Source organism: Pelmatolapia mariae, linkage group LG17 (assembly GCF_036321145.2).
Source record: "Pelmatolapia mariae isolate MD_Pm_ZW linkage group LG17, Pm_UMD_F_2, whole genome shotgun sequence".
In the NCBI taxonomy this organism is placed as follows: domain Eukaryota; kingdom Metazoa; phylum Chordata; class Actinopteri; order Cichliformes; family Cichlidae; genus Pelmatolapia; species Pelmatolapia mariae.
Window position 1 is genome coordinate 23,673,138 of NC_086242.1, and position 19,176 is coordinate 23,692,313.

General features: G+C 45.0%; 2 protein-coding genes across 3 annotated transcripts; one reads left to right on the plus strand and one right to left on the minus strand.

Moving 5' to 3' along the window:
- Positions 1–3,626: 3,626 nt before the first annotated feature.
- Positions 3,627–12,114, minus strand: tspan12 (tetraspanin 12). 2 transcript variants are annotated; one of them, XM_063500676.1, is made up of 8 exons: positions 11,964–12,114; positions 10,201–10,757; positions 9,664–9,746; positions 9,344–9,479; positions 8,081–8,146; positions 5,225–5,332; positions 5,002–5,145; positions 3,627–4,889 (listed from the first exon to the last, which is right to left on the minus strand). In XM_063500676.1, exons 2-8 carry the CDS (start codon positions 10,348–10,350, stop codon positions 4,557–4,559), a joined length of 1,020 nt encoding a protein of 339 aa, XP_063356746.1. In that variant the 5' UTR covers positions 10,351–10,757; positions 11,964–12,114; the 3' UTR covers positions 3,627–4,556. The 2 variants fall into 2 exon arrangements, with proteins under 2 accessions (XP_063356746.1, XP_063356747.1); XM_063500677.1 differs by having other exon boundaries at positions 10,236–10,757; positions 11,964–12,113.
- ing3 (inhibitor of growth family, member 3) lies at positions 11,855–18,384 on the plus strand. Its single transcript, XM_063500675.1, has 12 exons — positions 11,855–11,982; positions 12,124–12,195; positions 14,174–14,274; positions 14,358–14,423; positions 15,086–15,182; positions 15,270–15,341; positions 16,021–16,137; positions 16,215–16,381; positions 16,923–17,116; positions 17,191–17,383; positions 17,480–17,518; positions 17,608–18,384. Exons 1-12 carry the CDS (start codon positions 11,955–11,957, stop codon positions 17,722–17,724), a joined length of 1,263 nt encoding a protein of 420 aa, XP_063356745.1. The 5' UTR covers positions 11,855–11,954; the 3' UTR covers positions 17,725–18,384.
- Positions 18,385–19,176: the final 792 nt, after the last annotated feature.

Below are 19,176 nucleotides of genomic sequence, written 5' to 3' on the forward strand. Positions count from 1 at the left end.
CCTGGAATACATACCTGATTAATTTTAGCAGCTGAAAGCGCTCAGACTGCAGCTTTAAAAACTAACACAGAAACTTTAGAAGTCTGCAGTCATTTCAGATCTACAGACCAGAATGTAATGCTGGTCATTACACTGAACCTTTCTGGTAAGATGCTGCCACCGTGTGGTGAAGGTGTTCATTGCATATTTGCCAAGGTGTTTACAGAGAGCAGCTGTGGATGTGGGTGTGTTTACAGCTGTGAGTGTTCAGAGAGAAATCCAGAGTATCTCTGAGAGGAAGCAGGGCACTTCTGAAGTAAGAGGGTCGGCTGCTGCAGAAGGACACTCACACATCAGTGTGGTGACAGCAGTTTGTCCTAATTTAGAAATCTGAGTTTGTGCACAACCCACAGGAGAAAAGAGAGGAAGACACAGAGAGCAGGAAGCCGTCCAGGCTTTACTTCCTCCCAGCATCAACAAATGAGTTTTCTGGTTGTGCTGGAGACCTTTGTTTACCCCGCTGGGAGTCAGAGAGGAACACCATGTTGGAAAGTTACAGAGAAGCAGCTGAATCATGTTTCTGTCTGCAGCCCGAACCCTGCAGAGGATCTCTGAAGAATAAATATTATCAGATTCATACAACACATCATCTACTGAGCAAAGCTTTTATGTTCTCTCATGCACATCATCAGTCACTCAGTTTCTGTCTGCAGAAACCATCAGCATCACATACAAAAACTTATTATCTGTGCAAATTAGAGTTGATGCTTCAAACTGAACCTAAAGAAACCGTAAAAGTATTTGCAAATCTCAAACTCAAATTGTATTCACTCCAGAACATAGAAAACATATTTAAACATTAAATAAACGTTTAAACTGAAAAAGGTGGATACTGAAAAAATGCTGGAGGAACATTGTGTAACTAATCAGGTTAGTTGGCAGCAGGCCTGTAACATGACTCGGTCTAAAGGGCATCTTGGAGAGGCAGAGGATCACACATGTACGAAAAAATCTATGGAACATTTTCAGAATAATGTTTCTCACTGTGTACATCCTCTAGAACACTACATGACAACATCACAAGATTCAGATCATCTGGAGAAATCTCCTTGTGCAACTCAGTTCACCGTGCCTTCCACACATGCAGGTTAAAGCACCATCATGGCTCCATCATCAGTGCCTATGAGGCTGGCAGCTAGCACATCTGGAAAGGCTCCATCAGACCAGAACAGGTGCTCTCCTCAGCTGACAAACCATCACAGACTGATGTTAGAGAGGAAACATAGACCCGTCCTACTTCACAGATGTGTCGCTGCCATGAGACTCAACACAAGCTAATATTTTAATTAAAATGGTTCCTTTTCTCAGTTTAAACGTGTGATGTTTCTGTGTTGTGAATAAAATGAGTTCATGAGGTTTGAAAACCATCACATTCTGTTTGTATTTATGATTTAGACAGAAATACAAACAGACAGCATCCCAGCTGTTTGGAACTGGGGTCGAATAAATACATAAATGAAGCACGAACACTAACAGTGTGAGCGCTGCATACAGACTGTATGTAAACACATGGCTCCAGAGATCATGTGACACTGTACTCCCATGCAGAGTCAGAGAGCAGGAATCCAGAATATGTCCAGCTGTGGGAGGTCTGGGAACGACTCCCAAACATGGACAGCTGGGAAAGGTCATTTCTGTGACATCCTGTTTCTGCCATATCAGTAACATCAGTGCTGGAAGTGTAACTATCCGATCCTACCAACCAGAACTTAAACAGCATAAAAACCAAATTCCTCACACTGTGTTAGACTTCAGGGCCTGGTTTTTCTGAGTCCCAGTGTTTCCACTGCTGCTGTTCTACATCTGAAGCTGAGCTGAGTCACTGCGTCAAACCTAAATTAAATTTGAATAATAAATGATGTGCTGCCAGAGTTCCATTCTTAATATGGAACATCTTAAAAAAATCAAACATAATTTAGTGTTATTCAAAGTAACCATGACTATACAAGGCAGATGAGTGCAGGTTAAACAGGTGGGTGTGCGATGGACAGGTACAGAGCAGGTGATGGTTGGATTCAGCACCACATCACTTTTATACCAGCTTCAGACTGTCTGCAGCTGCAAACCAGCCACCACTGGAGCAACTGCTCCTCTATGAGCATCAGTTGCTCCACCCCAGCAGATCCTGTTCCCCCTGGAACTCACAGTCAGTCGTTACTGTGATGGCCAGCAGCAGCTGGAGGCTTCCTGAGGTTCAGACCAACCAGTTGTTTATTCAGTAATATTGAAAATCACAAAACTCTCTTACACTCAGGTGGCACATGGCCCCATATTAAACTAAACATAGAATCTAAAATGAGAGGCGATATTGCTATCCATCCCGTGGTGCCCCTGGAACCTTTAAAAAGGTACTCAGGATGCTGGGAGACTCTTTTGGCCTGAACACCTAGAGGAGATCTTCACTGAGGACTAAACACAGAAAATGATAAAAGATGACGGACGTCTCTGTGAGCGTGTTCTTTTATACAAACACTGAGTGATGCGTGTGTGCACGTGTACGGTTTAAAACAGGACCTGACGCATTTCTGAGTCTTCACACTGCACTGCTGACAATACTGCCTGCCCCTCAGAGCGACCCCTGCATTGTGTTGGAGGGACCCCTGCGTGGGGTCGGGATGCTTCTGCTGTCATATGTCCATAAATGCGCTGACTCAAGCTCCAGATATGAAGAGCTCCATGGTCATGGCCATCATGTCTGTGTGGTCACATGACCAAGTGTGAAAGGAACAGCTCTCCAGATGTGCCTTTCACACTTGGTCATGTGACCACACTGACACAAATGCTAGCCTATCCACAGCCTCACAGCAGGTTGTGAAACACACTGAATATAACCCACAGATTATTTCTCAGGGCCACAGGACAGACTGAATGATTTATGAGCCGGGCTTGTCTCTGTTTGAAGGGACAGGCTTGGGTTCAGGTGCGTAGGTTTGTGAGTAAATAGCTCAGACAAAGATGAAGTTCAGTTTGTCACACGCTGAATCACACGACTCATCAAACACAAGGAAACACGAGTTTGACGTGGTTTTGATCTGAGAGCGGTGTTCGATCCGAGACAGTCTCAGAGGACTGTGCGATAAGTGAAATGCTGTGAAACTACACAATGATCAGATGAGTGTACGATAAGCCGTGTGATATAAAAATAGACGTGGCGAGTAAAATGAGCCGGTCTGCCCTCACAGACGCTGGCAGCCTGAATGAAACAGCGCTGGAGAGTTGAGGCCAGAGCGCCGAGACTCAGCGACCTATTAATAAAGCATACAGTGGTAGTAGAGGTAGGATTTCATGCTCGCTGGATGTGGAGAGCTTTTCACTGCAAGCAGCTGACGCCCTGTATCCGTGTTACTGTCTCCGCTTTCTCCCAGCAGCTGCAGGAATGTCACAGGTTTCACTCCAAATCCAGAAGCTCCTCCCACATCGCCCCATCTCAATAATCTGAAATATCATCACAGCAAACAGTTTGTGAGAGTTAGGTCGTCCACAGATGCCCTCACCTGAGAATCAGAACAAAGCTGTGAGGTCATTTTAGTCCCAGCTGTTACAGTAAGGAGCCATTAAAGTGCAGAGGAGAAGCCATCCGTCTCAAACAGCTTTAATATTTTGTTTTATTCCAGTGAAAACGCTGTAATAACAAACAATAAATATCCAACACCATGCACAGACTCTCACACTTCCTGTGGGTGTACAGTCTCTCAGAGAGCTCCATAAATAATCCAATTCAAAAGTCATCTAATGTTCCAGTGGCTCCTGACACAGCTGTCAGGAAAACATCTGGAGTCCGTCTCCAGCCGGCTGTGTCCATATGTTTGGTCTCATTAGAGGCAGGGAGTCCAAACAGGAGGAAGTCTGTTCTCTAACATGTTCTCTGACTTCATCATCCCGAAGAACAAAATCAGCTCCTTTAGAGTTCACGATGTCTGACAGGAGCAGTCTCCTCTCTTCCTCACCTGTCTCACTTGTCTCCTCCAGACCTGCAGTAAGCCACCATTGAGTCCATCCTCAGTTTACAGTCTGTTCTTCAGATGACTCACAGTTCACAGAGAGAAGCACGAACAGAGCAGCAGCTACACCCATCACCATCATCATCAGATCAGCTGTCAGACTGTCAGAGTGGGAACGCCTTCACTCTGACCAACAGGAAGCTGAGAGGCTGCACACATGTACATCTGATATCAAACAATAATCCAGTGGTGCGGTTTAGAGGATGTGATAGAGCAAGACTGTAAAAATAAAAGATTATTTTCCTGTTTTCCTGTAGAAAAAGCACATGACCTGCCTTATTTAAACAGGAAGTCCAGAGTTTAACTTCCGGACTTCTTAAATTTTAACATAAAACTGATGATGCGTCCTCTCTATCAGCTACAGGCACGCGCTGACAAGCATTTTGTTCTGTGATGATTGGAGCTGCAGTGATGTCAGGAGGTCATCGGGGGGTGTGGCTTTGCTCTGACGCTGCCGGTGCTCGTGTTCTCACTGAGTAAAGGTTGTCTGGTGTTGGACAAGCCGGACGAAGCTTTTCAGGCGGCGGCGTGAAGTCGCTCCATCTCAAACTGATGTTTCGGTGTGGTGGCAGCCATGTTGGTGCAGCCTTTATTTGAGCGGCTGCAGCCCGACTTTAAAGCGTCCGCCGAGGCTGCCTGTACTGCTGTGTCAGGGTCGGGGTCATCCGGTGGCGGCAGTGTGGGCGAGTCCGGCTCTGGAGACTTCCGTCCATAATAAAGCGCCCAGAGGAGTGTGAGAGTGAGCGCCATGGCGATGATCTGAGCCACACCGATGGACACGCCCAGGAAACGCAACACCTGCAGCTGCTTCGTCCCACGGATGAAGGTGTAGATCTTTGGACCGCAGCCCTAAAACAAACACACAACACACATGTAAGAGGAGGAGGATTTAAGAGCAGCTGGGTCATCAGAGGGCGTGTCCTCTGATGTTTCTGTCCAGTGAGAAGCCGCTGTGGCTCACCTCTTGGTGGAGGTCGCTAAGGTCGTGGTAGTGGGCATGGCGAGCACAGCCTGGATACTGATTGGAGCAGCAGGAGTCAGGTGGCCACTCCATCTCAGTCATCTCCAGCCAATCAGTGAAGTAAATGACACCGCAGCATTTAAACTGAGGCCAGGTGAAGAAACATCTGTCAGTACACAGGTCACATGACCACACCGTGTGTGTGTGTGTGTGTGTGTGTTACCTCAGTCTGAAAGCTGTTCCAGGTGTGTGTGAGCCACTGGTAACGCTGCAGACCGTAGTTTGGCATTCGAGACTTCAGGCTGATCATGTCAGAGCGCTGCACTGAGGGCTACGCACACACACACACACATGCACACACACATGCATACACACACACACGCATACACACACACCATGTCAATTACAGTGAAACAAAAGTAAAAATAAGATCTTAAACGGGTGTAGCTCACTGCTGGAAACATTACAGCTTGTTCCTGATGGAGAAACATGAGTCACACAGCCGTGGCTCCTGATTGGTCAAAAACAGGAAACTGAAGTTCAGGTTTCTGAGGATCATGATGAAGGAAACAGAGCTGCGGTGTATTCTCCATCACGCTCCTTTCATAACATATGAACATATGTCAGCTGGTCATTCTGGGTTTGGACCCAGGCTTTGTGGTGGTCTTTGAAACAGTATTTAATGTTCTGTTGGTTGTCAGTTGGATCAGTGTGGTTCACTGCTGTGCTGAGCAAGCTAGAGTTTGGTTGTTTTCAGTGTTGGGGCCTATCGGAATGCCTGTACTGGTGTTACATATTTAAAATACAAAATATGAGTAACTGTATTCCATTACAGTTACCGTTTATATAGGTAATGATTAGAATACAGTTACGTTGTTTCATATGTTAGGCTATCCCCTCTTTATCCACTCTCTAATTTTGGTAATTAAACGCATTGCCAGAAAGGAGGCTCTAAGAGGCTCTAATGTAAGCGTCCTGTTAATGTTGGTGGTGTCACTGACACAATGGTCCCAGAGCAAGCACAACAGAGCCAGCAGTGCATGGGCAGAATGCATTTCTTACTTTGAAATTCCGACACCACTTCACATTTAAAGAAGAAAGGGATGGGCGAAATCTGACCGTGCAATGCAAACTCTATTTGCCAGCAACCAAGCTACTCTCAGTGTCAAAAGACTCCCCCTCCAACCTAAAGAAACATCCGGAAGTAAGTTCTTTTTTAAAAACTAACCTTAGCCTACTGCAACTACCTTGTTTTAGATGCGGTAGCTACCTGGGTTATGTGCCACTTCAGTATCTTCGATGCACTATTGCTGTGTGATTTATTACTTTACTGAAGGCTGCATTACAACTTGCTAGATGCTAATAATCATGTGCAGTTTTGAAAGCAGACAGAAAGAAAACATATTAGTCATACAGAAATAGTTTTCTACACGACATCCCTGCAAAAAGTGCAGCCTTACCTAATCTCCACCCTACTGTTACTCATTTTATACTAAGATTTAAAAATCTAGTTGGTATTGCTTTCAGAACTGCACATGATTATTTGCAGCTACCAGGTTGCTAATGCTATCCATCAAGTCTAACAGTCTGCAGTCTATGAACTAACCTCAGCTAACGCCAGCTAAGAATGTTAGCTCAGTGGCGAGTAGCCTTCAGTAATAGTAATAAATCACACAGCAACAGTACATTCATGTAGTTGTAAAAAGAATGACAATATATCAAGTAATCTAAGGTATTCAGAATACGTTACTCACATTGAGTAACTTAACAAAATACGTTACAAACTACATTTTGGGCCTATATTCTGTAATTTGTACTGGAATACATTTTACATGTAACCTTCCCAACACTGGCTGTTGTGTAGTTTATTCCTATGTGTACCCCGCTGTCTGAGCTATTTCACTTTTGTATGTGTGAGTCTGTCGCCTGTTTACTCGTTTTATCTTTGGTAGTCTGTTGTCAGCTGTGCTTTGTATTTACTTCCCCTGCCTCGTCCTGTGATTACTGCCAGCTGTTCCTTCTGCTGGCCTCATTACCTCCGGTATTTATCATCTCAGTCTACTCGTGTCCTTTGTCCAGTTCTTCTGCACTGTTTTGGCTTTTGTTTCGTTCTGATTTTACCTTCCTCCTCCTCTATACTGCAAAAATTCCAGCCACTTTCCACACGACAAACCCAAAACACACTACAGTGAGCCCGAGGCCTCACACACTCAGGACTTCAGGTTTTTACTGCAACCCCCCAAACAGGGACCAACCTGAGGTCCATGTGTGAGTGTCTGCTCGACTGATAAAGAAAAAAGAAAAACCTTCACTACGATACCCACAACCCCCTGCAGGCAGCTGATGCAGAGATAAACTGAGCATGAGGTCAGAGTTCAAAGCCTGGCTCAAACTGCTGTGCTTCAAAGACAGCATTCAAAATGAAACTTTATAAACAACAAACTAAAGAACATATTCTGTCACCCCTAAAATCTGATTGGGCTCATTTGAAAATGTTTGGAGATCACCTGAAACTTTGAGAACTTTGAGAAATCAGCAGGAAAAGCTCAGGCTGTAAGAAATGAGTCAGAAAGCGCTGCTCGAGGCTCTCTGAGCTCTCCCAGAGGAGCAAGCCTCCAATATTTATTTTGTTATCGTTAGCGTGAGTCTGACACTCACTGAAACTACGAACTACTGCAGGTAATGTACCCTGCAGTACTGGAGTAGATGTATTCGAGTACTTTGCAGGTGGGTGTGAGGTGACGGGCGTGTTGCGGCAGCGCTGAAAGAGGAGCCGGACAAGTCTGAGATTCCTGATTATTATTAGAGACAAGCCTGGAGTCCAGCCGGTGCATGAGGTGAGAAATGTTCCGTTTAGGACAGAAACACTTGCATGTGTGCGACACCACCGTAACTCCATACTGACAAACTCGTTACCATCACGATCAGTCAGTGAGAAAAAGCTGCAGAATTTCACATGAACAGAGGCTCAGTTATGAAACACGATTATAATTTTACCTGCTCTGATGGTTTGTTGGTTAAACACATTCACGTCTGACTACATGACACGTTCAGGGATTCAAAGCTTCAATGTTCTCACCTCCTCGTAGGTCCACACAGCACTGGCCAGCTCCACACAGAAGATCACCAACAGACTGCCGAAGTACTGAAACACAGGCGGAGACGAGTTTAGTCTGATAATCAACCTAAAACCTTTCTGTCAAAAAGGCATGAAGCTGACCTCGTCCTCTCCCTCAGTGACAGCCCCGAGGTGTCTGCAGCTCTTAACTCTGAGCAGCACAGTAATGTGTGATGTCTGAAGCTGGTTTTATCTCCTTGTCCACCTGAATAACCTACTCACTCACAAACATGAGAGACTTCTACTGTTATGTAATCTCACAGCTAACTGAGGTGTGTGTGTGTGTTGGAACTGGCTGAACGGGTTCCCATCATGCCCTGGGGCAGTCCCTGTAGCAGACTGAAGCTCCTCTCAGCAGCTCATCTTTCGGAGACAATCTTATCACCTGTTGGGAACAATGGGGCACCCAACACCTGGCCCCGCCTAATCAGAGCACAGAAAACAGGTGGTGTAGCTCAAACACACAGTTAGGTGGACAGTGTGACCTCTGTGGGCTCTACCTGAGAGTCCAGAGTAGGCTGTGTGTGTGACATCATACACCTGCACACCTGCTGACAGTGGTGGACTCTGGACTGAGCTCAATCCTCCCATATGGAAGTGTGTGAGGCGGGTGGAGCGTGTGGAGGTGGAGGCTGACCTCTTCACCTTGTTTAGCAGCTGGTGAGCAGATGATGCTCTGATAGGCTGCAGCAGAACCAGTTGATAAGAGATCAGTCTACCTGAGGAGTGTGTCATTATGATGAAGCTCAGGTGAGTCTGCCTCAGTGCTCATAGGGCTTCAGGTTCAGAGACATCAGCTCCAGGTTTCTGATGTTCCCACTTCACTGTGTACGCAAAATGCCACTGAACCTTAACCCCGCCACAGGAAGGTGGGAGCCACGGGTGCTTGTGTGATGATATCAGTCTCAGTGTAGACCTGTCACAGCTAACACACTGATCAACAGTCACGCCAACACACACTGACCAACAGTCATGCTAACATACAGGTAACACACTGACCAACAGTCAGAGCAGCTAACAATGTTTCCTCTGCTGGCTGACTCAAAACAGAGACGTCATCTGTGCTTTTCCAAATGTGTCAGAGCACTCAGAGACTGTTTCCTGTTAAATGTCAGCTGAATCCAGGACATGGACTTCCTGCTTCTGATTGTAAAATCTGAGATAAATGTCGTCTTTGGTTAAAGTAAAAATCCTGTCTGAAGTGTGTGATGTGAGCATTCGTACCCAGGAGAGCAGCAGCAGGTCACACCTGAGTGTGCCGCAGTACCCCACCATTGCCACGATGATGAGAAAGCAGCACACGGCAACAATGACGGGGTGAACAGCTGGAGAGTACGTGAGGACGGCAGCTTCCTCCAACCTGCATATACACACACACACACACGAATTAGCCTCCATGCTCCGAGCTTCACAAAAGCAGCTGTTTAGTTCACATCTGGTTCATCTATCAGAGACAAGGTGTGTCAGATAAAGATGATTAAAACTTTCAGGTGCTGTCACCTGGTTGGCTCTGATACCTGAGCTGCAAGCCAGGCCAGACTCACCTGGTGTGGGCCGTCAGGGTGAGGACAGTGTTGAGAGAGTCACGGATCCACGCTGCCACTCCCAGCACACATGCTGACATCAGCTGGACACACAGAAATAAACACATGGATATGTTTCTGCTGCCTATAATAACATCTGAGAATGTGAAGCAGGCAGCGAGGAACACCCGGCCTGCTTCACCCCAGCGCCGCCTGTCCCTGTACACAGAACTACCACTAAACACAGTACTCTGTACACAGAACTACCACTAAACATAATATTCTGTACACAAACTTGCCCCTAAACACAGCACTCTGTACACAGAACTACCACTAAACACAGTACTCTGTACACAGAACTACCACTAAACATAATATTCTGTACACAAACTTGCCCCTAAACACAGCACTCTGTACACAGAACTACCACTAAACACAGTACTCCATACAAAGAACTACCACTAGACACAGTACCTACAGTTACTACAGTAAAATACTGCATTGTTTGACTGCTTTAGTATAATGACTCAAACACACTGATCATGAAAGGGCAATTACACTCTTGTAGTCGTGCGCGTGCCCGCTCCTCTCACCCAGAACAGCAGGTTGAGCGCGTACAGCAGGCAGCGCAGACACCTCACCGCGTCCTCGCGAGCCATCCCGACCGGAGCTCCTCCGCGTGCCGCTCATCTGAGCCCGGGGCACCATGGCAACATGCTCGCTGCACGCACACTGCACGGAGCGCTCAGGAACTGCGCGTGCTCCGTGCGTGAAACCCGCATTCCGTCCCCGCGCGCCCTGGCCCGCTCGGTGACCAGCAGCAGGTGGTCCTCACTGCGCACGCTCCGAACCGGTCACCGCTGTCCGCACACCTCCGCACAGATCCAGACTGTCACCGGATACACGGATACACACACGCACACACAGCTCCGGCAGTCTGCTGCGTAACAATCCGAACCGTCCGCTCCTCTGCTCCTCCTGCTGCTCTTCTTCACTAATTAAAGCAGCAGCAGCTCCGCCTCCTCTCTCACAGCGTCCGGGGGGAGGACAGAGGAATGTGTCCGCCTCCAGCCGCACAACCGTGGGGTCAGCAGGCCGAGATTGAGAGGATGAAGCTGCAGGAAACACACACAGCGCTTGGAGTGTTTGTCCACATAGTTCTGGTCATAAACTCTTTGCAGTAGCACTTTTTGTCCCGAAATTATGTGGAAACTTACTTTAGGCTACCTTGTAATTATTTTCCACATACTTTCTGACTATTTGCACATATATTATTATGTTACACACGGGACTGCCGGACAGTGAACATAAACTCGTAGAAAGAAAAATGTATGACAAAAGAATGTGGACATAAACTTCCACGGAAATACAGTAAGACATGTCGTTTGTGTCTACATAATTTTGGCCATTTAGGCTGCTTGTTTGTTTTTCTGCTCACACTTGTGATCAAAATAATGTGAACGCATGTGACTGGCTATCTAAATGGTAAATGGATGGTTCTTATAACACTAATCTAAAGCAATATATATACCCCAAAGTATATAGACTAACACGTGCACTCATTTTACAGTTATTAAAATCACTGATAAGAACTTATAATTAATATATGATCATTAAAATAGAATCACTGCTCGGTTCATGAATAACTATAGTCACATGAAGTGGGATATGTTTAATTAACAGCTGAACATGTGTGAAAACACAAGCGTATGTGGACAGAAGTTACCACACAGCTTATATTGTTTGTCCACATACTTTAAATGTGTTAAATTAGTACCACAACGCACAAATCTAATATTTAATACATTAGCAAACATATCTGAACAGAAATGGTGAGATGGATATATTCTTGCTATCTCTTTAGTTGTTTCTGTCCACATATTCTTGTAGAAAAGTAAATATAATTTTCAGCTGGTCATTAATGCAATTTTTCAGGTAAAAAAATGTCCAAAAGCTTTGTGTAAATGTGCAGTCGAAATTAAATATTTTACAAGGCTTGATAAAAACAACCCTCTTGCTTTTTATTTCCAAATAAATAAATAAATAAATAAATAAATAAATAAATAAATAAATGATTACTATAGTGCATAAAAGACGTAAATAAGTGTAAATACAAATACAATTCCCATGATGCATCTGTCCTGTCAACGCCTGCCTGTATGTGAACCAATCAGAGCGCGGGCAGACGTTTGCGTCAGCATCCGTGACCTCCTTTTTTCTGGGTATTTTTTCTGAGCAGACGTTGGCAGGCGGCGCCATATTGAAAGCAGAGAATTGTCGGCGAAAACGACTGAAAGCTTAAATTAAACACGATGTTGTACCTGGAGGACTACCTGGAGAGTGAGTATGGGACTGCACCGAAGCGGCAGCGGTGTCACAGGGCTTTGCTGCGCGTTAAATAGGTGTTATTTTCCGGCCAGGTCGGCTCCGGCAGTTAGCCTAGCCGTGCTAGCAGGTAACCGCCTTTTCTTCTCCTGGCAGTGATCGAGCAGCTACCCATGGATCTCCGCGACAGGTTTACGGAAATGAGGGAGATGGACCTGCAGGTTCAGAGTACGTACAACCCCGCCGCCAACGGCGCCACACACCGGGGACACGCGCGCTGCGGCATGCACACATAGCGGCAGCCCTGCTGGGACTGTCCAAGCAACAGAGCCGCGTCCCGGCGCCGATGACCGCCCGATGGCGCTTACTTAATTAGCACATGTTAGCAGAGGCGGCTAACGGGCTGAAACCCAGTAGATACCAGCACGATACTGCAGCGCAGCATCCACCTGCAGGGTCACATCCACCCACAGGGCCCCCTCCCCTTTATTACTGCCGATCCGAAAGTTCACATTCATGCACATTAAAAGTCATGTTGCTAATAAAGCAACTTTAAAATGATTATCGCTGTTAGACGCTCACAGGAGGTCCTAATCACCATTTTAGCACTTTATAAATAAAAAATAATCAGTTTTCTTTGGTCTAAACTGAGATTATTTAATAGGATTTCTGTAAATATCTATTTTTTTTAGTTTAAATTAAAAAAAAGGTTTTAGTAAAATATGTTTTGATAAATTATGAAGTTGCTGAACAAACGAAATAATTTTGAACTGAAACTTAAAATGAAGGATTATTATAATAGTAATCATTTCCTCTAAAATATTTTGTTTCAATCACTGACACAAATTTAATTGGACTTAGAGTTAGATAAATTAAACCACTTTCTAAACGCTTGTGTGTGCAGCCAGAAAAAGAACAATGTTGTAACAATGGTATAAACGCGACTCTGAAAGGTGTAATAATAAATCAGTGTTAGGGATACTCTGAATGAGCCTGTGCTGGGCGCTAGTGCTGTGTGATACTGCAGATTTAAGTATTGATCCGATACCAAATAAATACAGGGCCAGTATTGCTGGACACTTTGCTGTCATTTTTCTATCTGTTTAAACCTCAGGATATTAACCCTTTAAGACCTACCATAGAACCAAGTCCGCCAGAGCTTATCTATATATTTTTAGATGGTGTAGTGCCATTTTTTGGGAGTATTTCAAGTTGCTATAGTAACTACATGAATTGCAAAAAAGTTCAATAAACTACAAAAAAAAAATGTAACATTGTTTTGGTTTTTTTTGTTTGTTTGTTTTTTACACATATTTCTAGTTAGAGAAATTTCAGGGGTATATCCCTCATAACTGTAAATGCAAAAAAGTTGCGCAAAATAGGTTCCAACCACAGGAAATCTATTTTGAGTGTATTCATAGTTTTATTTTTGACATACACAAATTTTTATATACTGTAGGAAAAATGAAAATAAATATTGTAATGCAAATTTGCAAAAAACAGCATGTACATCAACATGAACTATTTCCAGCAGTGTAATTTGAGTTCTAAGCATCCCAGAAACTGTACAGAAAGCCATAAACTTAAAAATGAATTTTAAAAACCACCAGCATATTCTATAGGAAAAAACTACATTTTCTGCGAAGATGACGCCACCTCCGGTTTCGGGCAGGTAATGGCGGATGCGCTGATTGGAATTAGCAAAGCATGTTTCTGGAATACTATGTTTTTGTTGCTGCAAATAGATGATGAAACCACTTCAGTTTTAGTCACATTGGTTCAGAGGCACAGATCTGTGACATAACAGGAGCACTCACTGAGTGAGAGCTGGGGAAATAAAGTTTTAATCAAACTTTATTTATACTGCACATTTATACTGCAGAGCGTATCCAATCACTAATCAACAAAATCTAACAAATATTATCCACACATGGCACACTTACTGCTGCAGGTTTCAGCTGGCAGGAAACACTCAGAAACAAATGACCTGAGGGAGTCACACTCAGGTTAGTGTGGACCAGGTGAGTCCTCAGCTCTGATTTCATTACAACTACAGTCCAAAGGTGATCCCCAGGCTCAGAATAAGTCTGCAGTTCACCAACAGAGAGGAAACACCTGAGGGAGGGCCGCAGTCAGACTTTACACACGTGATGGTAAAACGCTGAGTGCTGCGTTTTCTCACGTCCTTTCCTGTTTGTTCCTTCAGATGCCACGGATCAGCTGGAGCAGAAGGTCATCGAGTTCTTCGTCAACGCCAAGAAGAACAAACCAGAGTGGAGAGAGGAGCAGATGGAGGTCATTAAAAAGGTCAGAGGTGGCGGATTCTTCTTGTTTCAGTGTGTGTGTGTGTGTGTGTATCTATCTTGGGTTAAACCTGCGTGTGTTCTTAGGATTACTACAAAGCTCTGGAAGATGCAGATGAGAAAGTCCAGCTGGCCAATCAGATCTATGACCTGGTGAGTAAAGGTTTCCTTCAGGTGTCACTCAGGTGATCACAGAATGGTAAAGGTGCACATTTAGGCTTAAACGGCTTTAACGTGTAGAAATCTCAGAGGAACCCTCAGTTATTCCACACAGCCGCCACTAGATGGCAGAAAGAACCTTGAAGAGCCACTAAAAAAGCACAAGGAGTTACTTTTCCTGCAGTCTGAGAGCATGGTCCCTATCACTGAATGATACCAGCTAAACTCAGACCCTTCACTTATAAATCACTGATTGGTTAGATCGATCACTCATCTGTGAGATTTGATCAGTCAATGTTGATCAATGGTTATGAGAATTTGCATATTAATGGCCAAGGAACTGACCTTCCAGCCCATTGTTCCTTGAGTGGTGTTAGTTTCAGTCATAATGCAAATGTACTGTTTATGAGATTGGGGAAACCTGCAGTCAGCTGAGACTGAAGAAGTCACTTGAATGAGTGACGAAACATTTCTCCCATTGAAAATGCTACATCCAGATGAAAAGAATCAACTTTTGGGGGCATCTGTGAGATTATTAACACATCCAGACATCCATCAGCCCAACACTTAAAGATTCTTCATGTGTCACAGAAAAGCTGCTTGATTGGTTTAAAATTGGGTTTCGTTGTTGACCTCATTGATCCTCTGTGTCTCAGGTGGACCGACACCTGCGTAAACTGGACCAGGAACTGGCCAAGTTCAAGATGGAGCTGGAGGCTGACAACGCTGGCATCACTGAGATCCTTGAGAGACGTGAGTAGCTCTTTGGTTGTATTCGGCAGGGGAATGTTAGACTTCCTGTCACGTGTGCCTGACTTCCTGTCACATATCTGTGCTCAGGATCGTTGGAGATGGACAGCCCGTCTCAGCCTGTCAACAACCACCACGTTCACTCACACGCCGCCACAGAGAGTGAGTACACACCAACACCAGATCTGTTTGTTGTCTGCTGTCTGGATCAGCGCCTGCATCTTTCCTGATCCATACTGATTGACCACCTAATCCATGCACATGAATCCCTGAAAGTGTCTTCAGAGGCGTGTAGTCGTTCATCTGAGAAATAAAAATATTTTTTTGAGGATGATTAACAGTTGTTAAAATGTTAGAATACAGAAACATGCAGCGGTCATGCTGACGTAAACGAGGTGGGAGGTGTTCCCAATTGCTGATGTCACACATCACGCATCAACCTGAACTGCAGTGATAACCCGGGTCTTAGACCACACTAACCTCATTCTCTGGCTTCGTCCTCGTGCTGTTGTTAGCAACTTTTAAAAGTTTAGCGTCACGATACTTGTTCTCGTTAGACCTTACCTGCTGAGGTCATTCGGGATCATTTGAGTTGACGCAGGAGCTGTGACATAAGCACAGTGAGCCTCTCTGAGTCGTCCACACTGATTTAACCGACTGAAATCACCCACTCTTGGCCACACCACTGTTCACCATGGTAACAGCAGCAAACATAAACATGGTGTCAGATCCAAGCAGTGTGAACCTCAGATGAATTTGGGGCGAGACATGGTGATGGTATTGTGTTGTTTTCAGTTTGAAACAGGAAGTGTCATCTAACCGCATGTTTGTGTGCTCTCAGAGAGAAAATATAGCGCTCCGAGCCACCACACCACAGAACACGTCCCAGAGAAGAAGTTCAAGTCTGAAGCTCTGCTGTCCACGCTCACATCAGACGCCTCCAAAGAGAACACGCCAGGTAAGAGCCACGACCCTCACTAGAGCACTCTGACCGCCTGCCATGTGTTGCCTGTCTCACCTGTGTGTCCTCGGCAGGCTGCCGTACCAACAGCACGTCCTCGTCCACCAACAATGCGTACAGCGTCAACTCCTCCCAGCCTATGGCCTACAACCTGAGCTCGCTGTCCTCAGGGCCCGGAGCTGGAGCTGGAGCCGGCGCCATCACCATGGCTGCTGCCCAGGCGGTGCAGGCCACAGCTCAGGTGAGAGAACATCCAGTTAGAGAAGGGGTGGAGTTTCTCAGGTGTTTACACCTGCAGGCCAAACTTGTCATTTTGGATCAGTTAAAATCTTTTAAAGGTTCTTTGAAAAAAGCGACAGCGTCCAGAAACGTTTGTTCCACAGAGAACACATTCACAGCATGAGCAGCTGATCCGTCTCCATCACCTCTGAAGTCATCTGCAGACATCCTGTTCATCATCATCAGTGCCTCAGCTCTGCTGCTTTGCTGTGTTAGTTGGGTTTCTGGTATAACTCAAACCTGAAGTTTCAAGTAACTGTCAGTCTGAGATGAGCAGGTCAAAGAATTTTTAAATCAGACATCTTGAATCACATTTGGTTAGTTCAAGGACTGAAGGATGGTAGAAAATCTGACATCTGGCTACCGGATGTGCTTGTCTGTGTTACTGACAAACAAACAAAACAAACAAGCTTTATTATTTGTCACATACAGTATCATACAGAGTACAACATGCATGCATGCATGACCTAAACGTTTTACTGCTGATGTATCCATGTGAGCAGATGAAGGAGGGCCGGCGGACGTCCAGCCTCAAAGCGAGCTATGAGGCCATAAAAAACAACGACTTCCAGCTGGGCAGGGACTTCGCTCTGTCCCGGGACAGCACTGCCGGATACTCCTCCTCCGCCCTCGCCTCCACCCTCACCCAGACCCTCACCCCCAGCACCACCTCCGACTCTCGAGGACGCAAGTCCAAGTAAGACCACCATCTTGGCTGCTTGCCTCCAGCGCTCAGCATGGATAAACACTCATTCTTCTTCTGTTTTACAGGAGCAGCATTAAGTCTTCCAACCATCAGTCGTCTTCGTCGTCGTCCTCCTCCTCACTGTCGTCCTGTTCTTCGTCATCGGCGCTCGCTCAGGAGCTCTCCCAGCAGGCATCGGTGCTGCCCGAAGCCGAGGCCAACAGTCAGGTGGACTGGACCTACGACCCCAACGAGCCCCGATACTGCATCTGTAACCAGGTACACACACACATACACGCACACATCAGGTTCGCTGATGGACCAATCACTGACGAGGCCTCATAGACTGATGGTGACTCCTCTTCTGTGTTTCAGGTTTCTTATGGAGAGATGGTCGGCTGTGACAACACAGACGTGAGTCTTTTACCTTCAGGTTCTGACCCGTTTCCCATGGAAACGTGTGTCTGTGTGTATGTGCTGACCGTGTCTGTGTATGTCCTCAGTGTCCGATCGAGTGGTTCCACTACGGCTGTGTTGGCCTGACGGAGGCGCCGAAGGGGAAGTGGTACTGCCCTCAGTGCACAGCGGCCATGAAGAGGAGGGGCAGCCGCCACAAATAGACACACCTCCTTGTAACCTTCATTAGAGGCGGCTGAGGTCAGAGGTCACCAACAGCAAACTGCTGATCATCAGACACTGAGGATTTAAAGCCGTGTGGAGGAAGTGATGTCAGCTCTGAGAGAAATAAAACCTGGGTTCAGTCTAAGCCTAAAAACAACCACAGTCTCTGCCAAAACTAGTCTTTGTTATTCAGACTCAGTGAAGTTAATCCTGACATTTTAAACTGGTCAGAATAATTAATGAGTCTTTCTGTCAGAGCACAGATACTAACCCAGGTTTTATATTTGGTTAATCTGGGATTATACTTGGAATAGCCAAGTTTGTAAACCAGGTCTTTTTGTCTCCTTCCATTATATGCAGATTTTTCCCAGAGCTGAAATTATTTCCCATGAGGCCATGCTCCCCTCTCACTCATTTAAAACTACAAACAGGATGGGTTGTTGGACTACAACTATGGATGCCTGTTGGAGCCAAATTAGATGAGTCTCATTTGACCTCCATAGAAAGCCAGAATGTATTTTGTGTGTGTGTGTGTTGGTTTGTGTTGTGTTGTTTTGAGTGTGTGTGTGTGTGTGTGTGTGTTGGTTTGTGCCGTGTTGGTTTGCGTGTGTGTGACAAATGTTAAAATGAAGAGTCCAATAAAGCGATGTTTTGGTAAATCAGCTGGTGCGTTGTTGTTATTTGACCTAATGGGATCAACAGGAAGCGTTGATGGAAACAGTTTTCCTCTATTTTTGCTATGAGCGGCTGTCACAACTGTAAACATCTGGTGGGTGAGAACTTCAGGCTGCCACGTAGTGCCGTTTATTCACTAAATCTGTGTGTCTCTGAAGTCAGTGTACAAAGATTATCCGCAAGTTTCTAAGCCTGAAGACCAGAGGTGGGTCGAGTATCCAATAATTGTACTCAAGTAAGAGTAGCATTACTTTAAAATATTATTACTCAAGTAAAAGTGAAAAGTAGTCTTCAAAAAAGTTACTCAAGAGTAAAACAGTACTTGGTGAAAAGACTACTCAAGTAGCGAGTAACTGTTTGAAATGTCTGATTTATTTTTTAAATAAATGCTATCAGACAAAAATAAATATACAGATTTTAGTATTTTCAACAGGAATATATGTAAAAAGATCAACAAAATAAGGCACAACAATTCTAATTTCCAGATTTCAGTTTTTCACAGCATAAAGCTTTTTTCACCAATACCTACAGTAAATAATACAAATATATAAATGGTGCAAACAGTTTCCAGTGACAAGATATGCTGTGAACTTTATATTCATTTTTGCTCGAAATGGCACAGCAGCCTCAGAGAAAACAGAACGAGGCATCTTCAACATATGTACATACAAGGGAGCTCAGTTTACCATAAATTGTATGGGTGTGCATTTATTTCTGCATATTTAGCAAAAACGTGCCATTTCTTCACTCAGTGAAGTGATGGTAAGCTTCAGCAG

What these genes read in the sequence shown, in the direction of transcription:
- tspan12 (XM_063500676.1), bottom strand. Translation starts at nt 10,350, where the DNA reads ATGGTGCCCCGGGCTCAGATGAGCGGCACGCGGAGGAGCTCCGGTCGG. An exon ending in ACCCTGACGGCCCACACCAG is followed by an intron (nt 9,480 to 9,663) that starts GTGAGTCTGGCC and finishes GTGTATATGCAG; the next exon opens with GTTGGAGGAAGCTGCCGTCC. An exon ending in CTGTGTGGACCTACGAGGAG is followed by an intron (nt 5,333 to 8,080) that starts GTGAGAACATTG and finishes GTGTGTGCGTAG; the next exon opens with CCCTCAGTGCAGCGCTCTGA.
- ing3 (XM_063500675.1), top strand. Translation starts at nt 11,955, where the DNA reads ATGTTGTACCTGGAGGACTACCTGGAGA. An exon ending in GATGGACCTGCAGGTTCAGA is followed by an intron (nt 12,196 to 14,173) that starts GTACGTACAACC and finishes TTGTTCCTTCAG; the next exon opens with ATGCCACGGATCAGCTGGAG. An exon ending in TCGGCTGTGACAACACAGAC is followed by an intron (nt 17,519 to 17,607) that starts GTGAGTCTTTTA and finishes GTATGTCCTCAG; the next exon opens with TGTCCGATCGAGTGGTTCCA.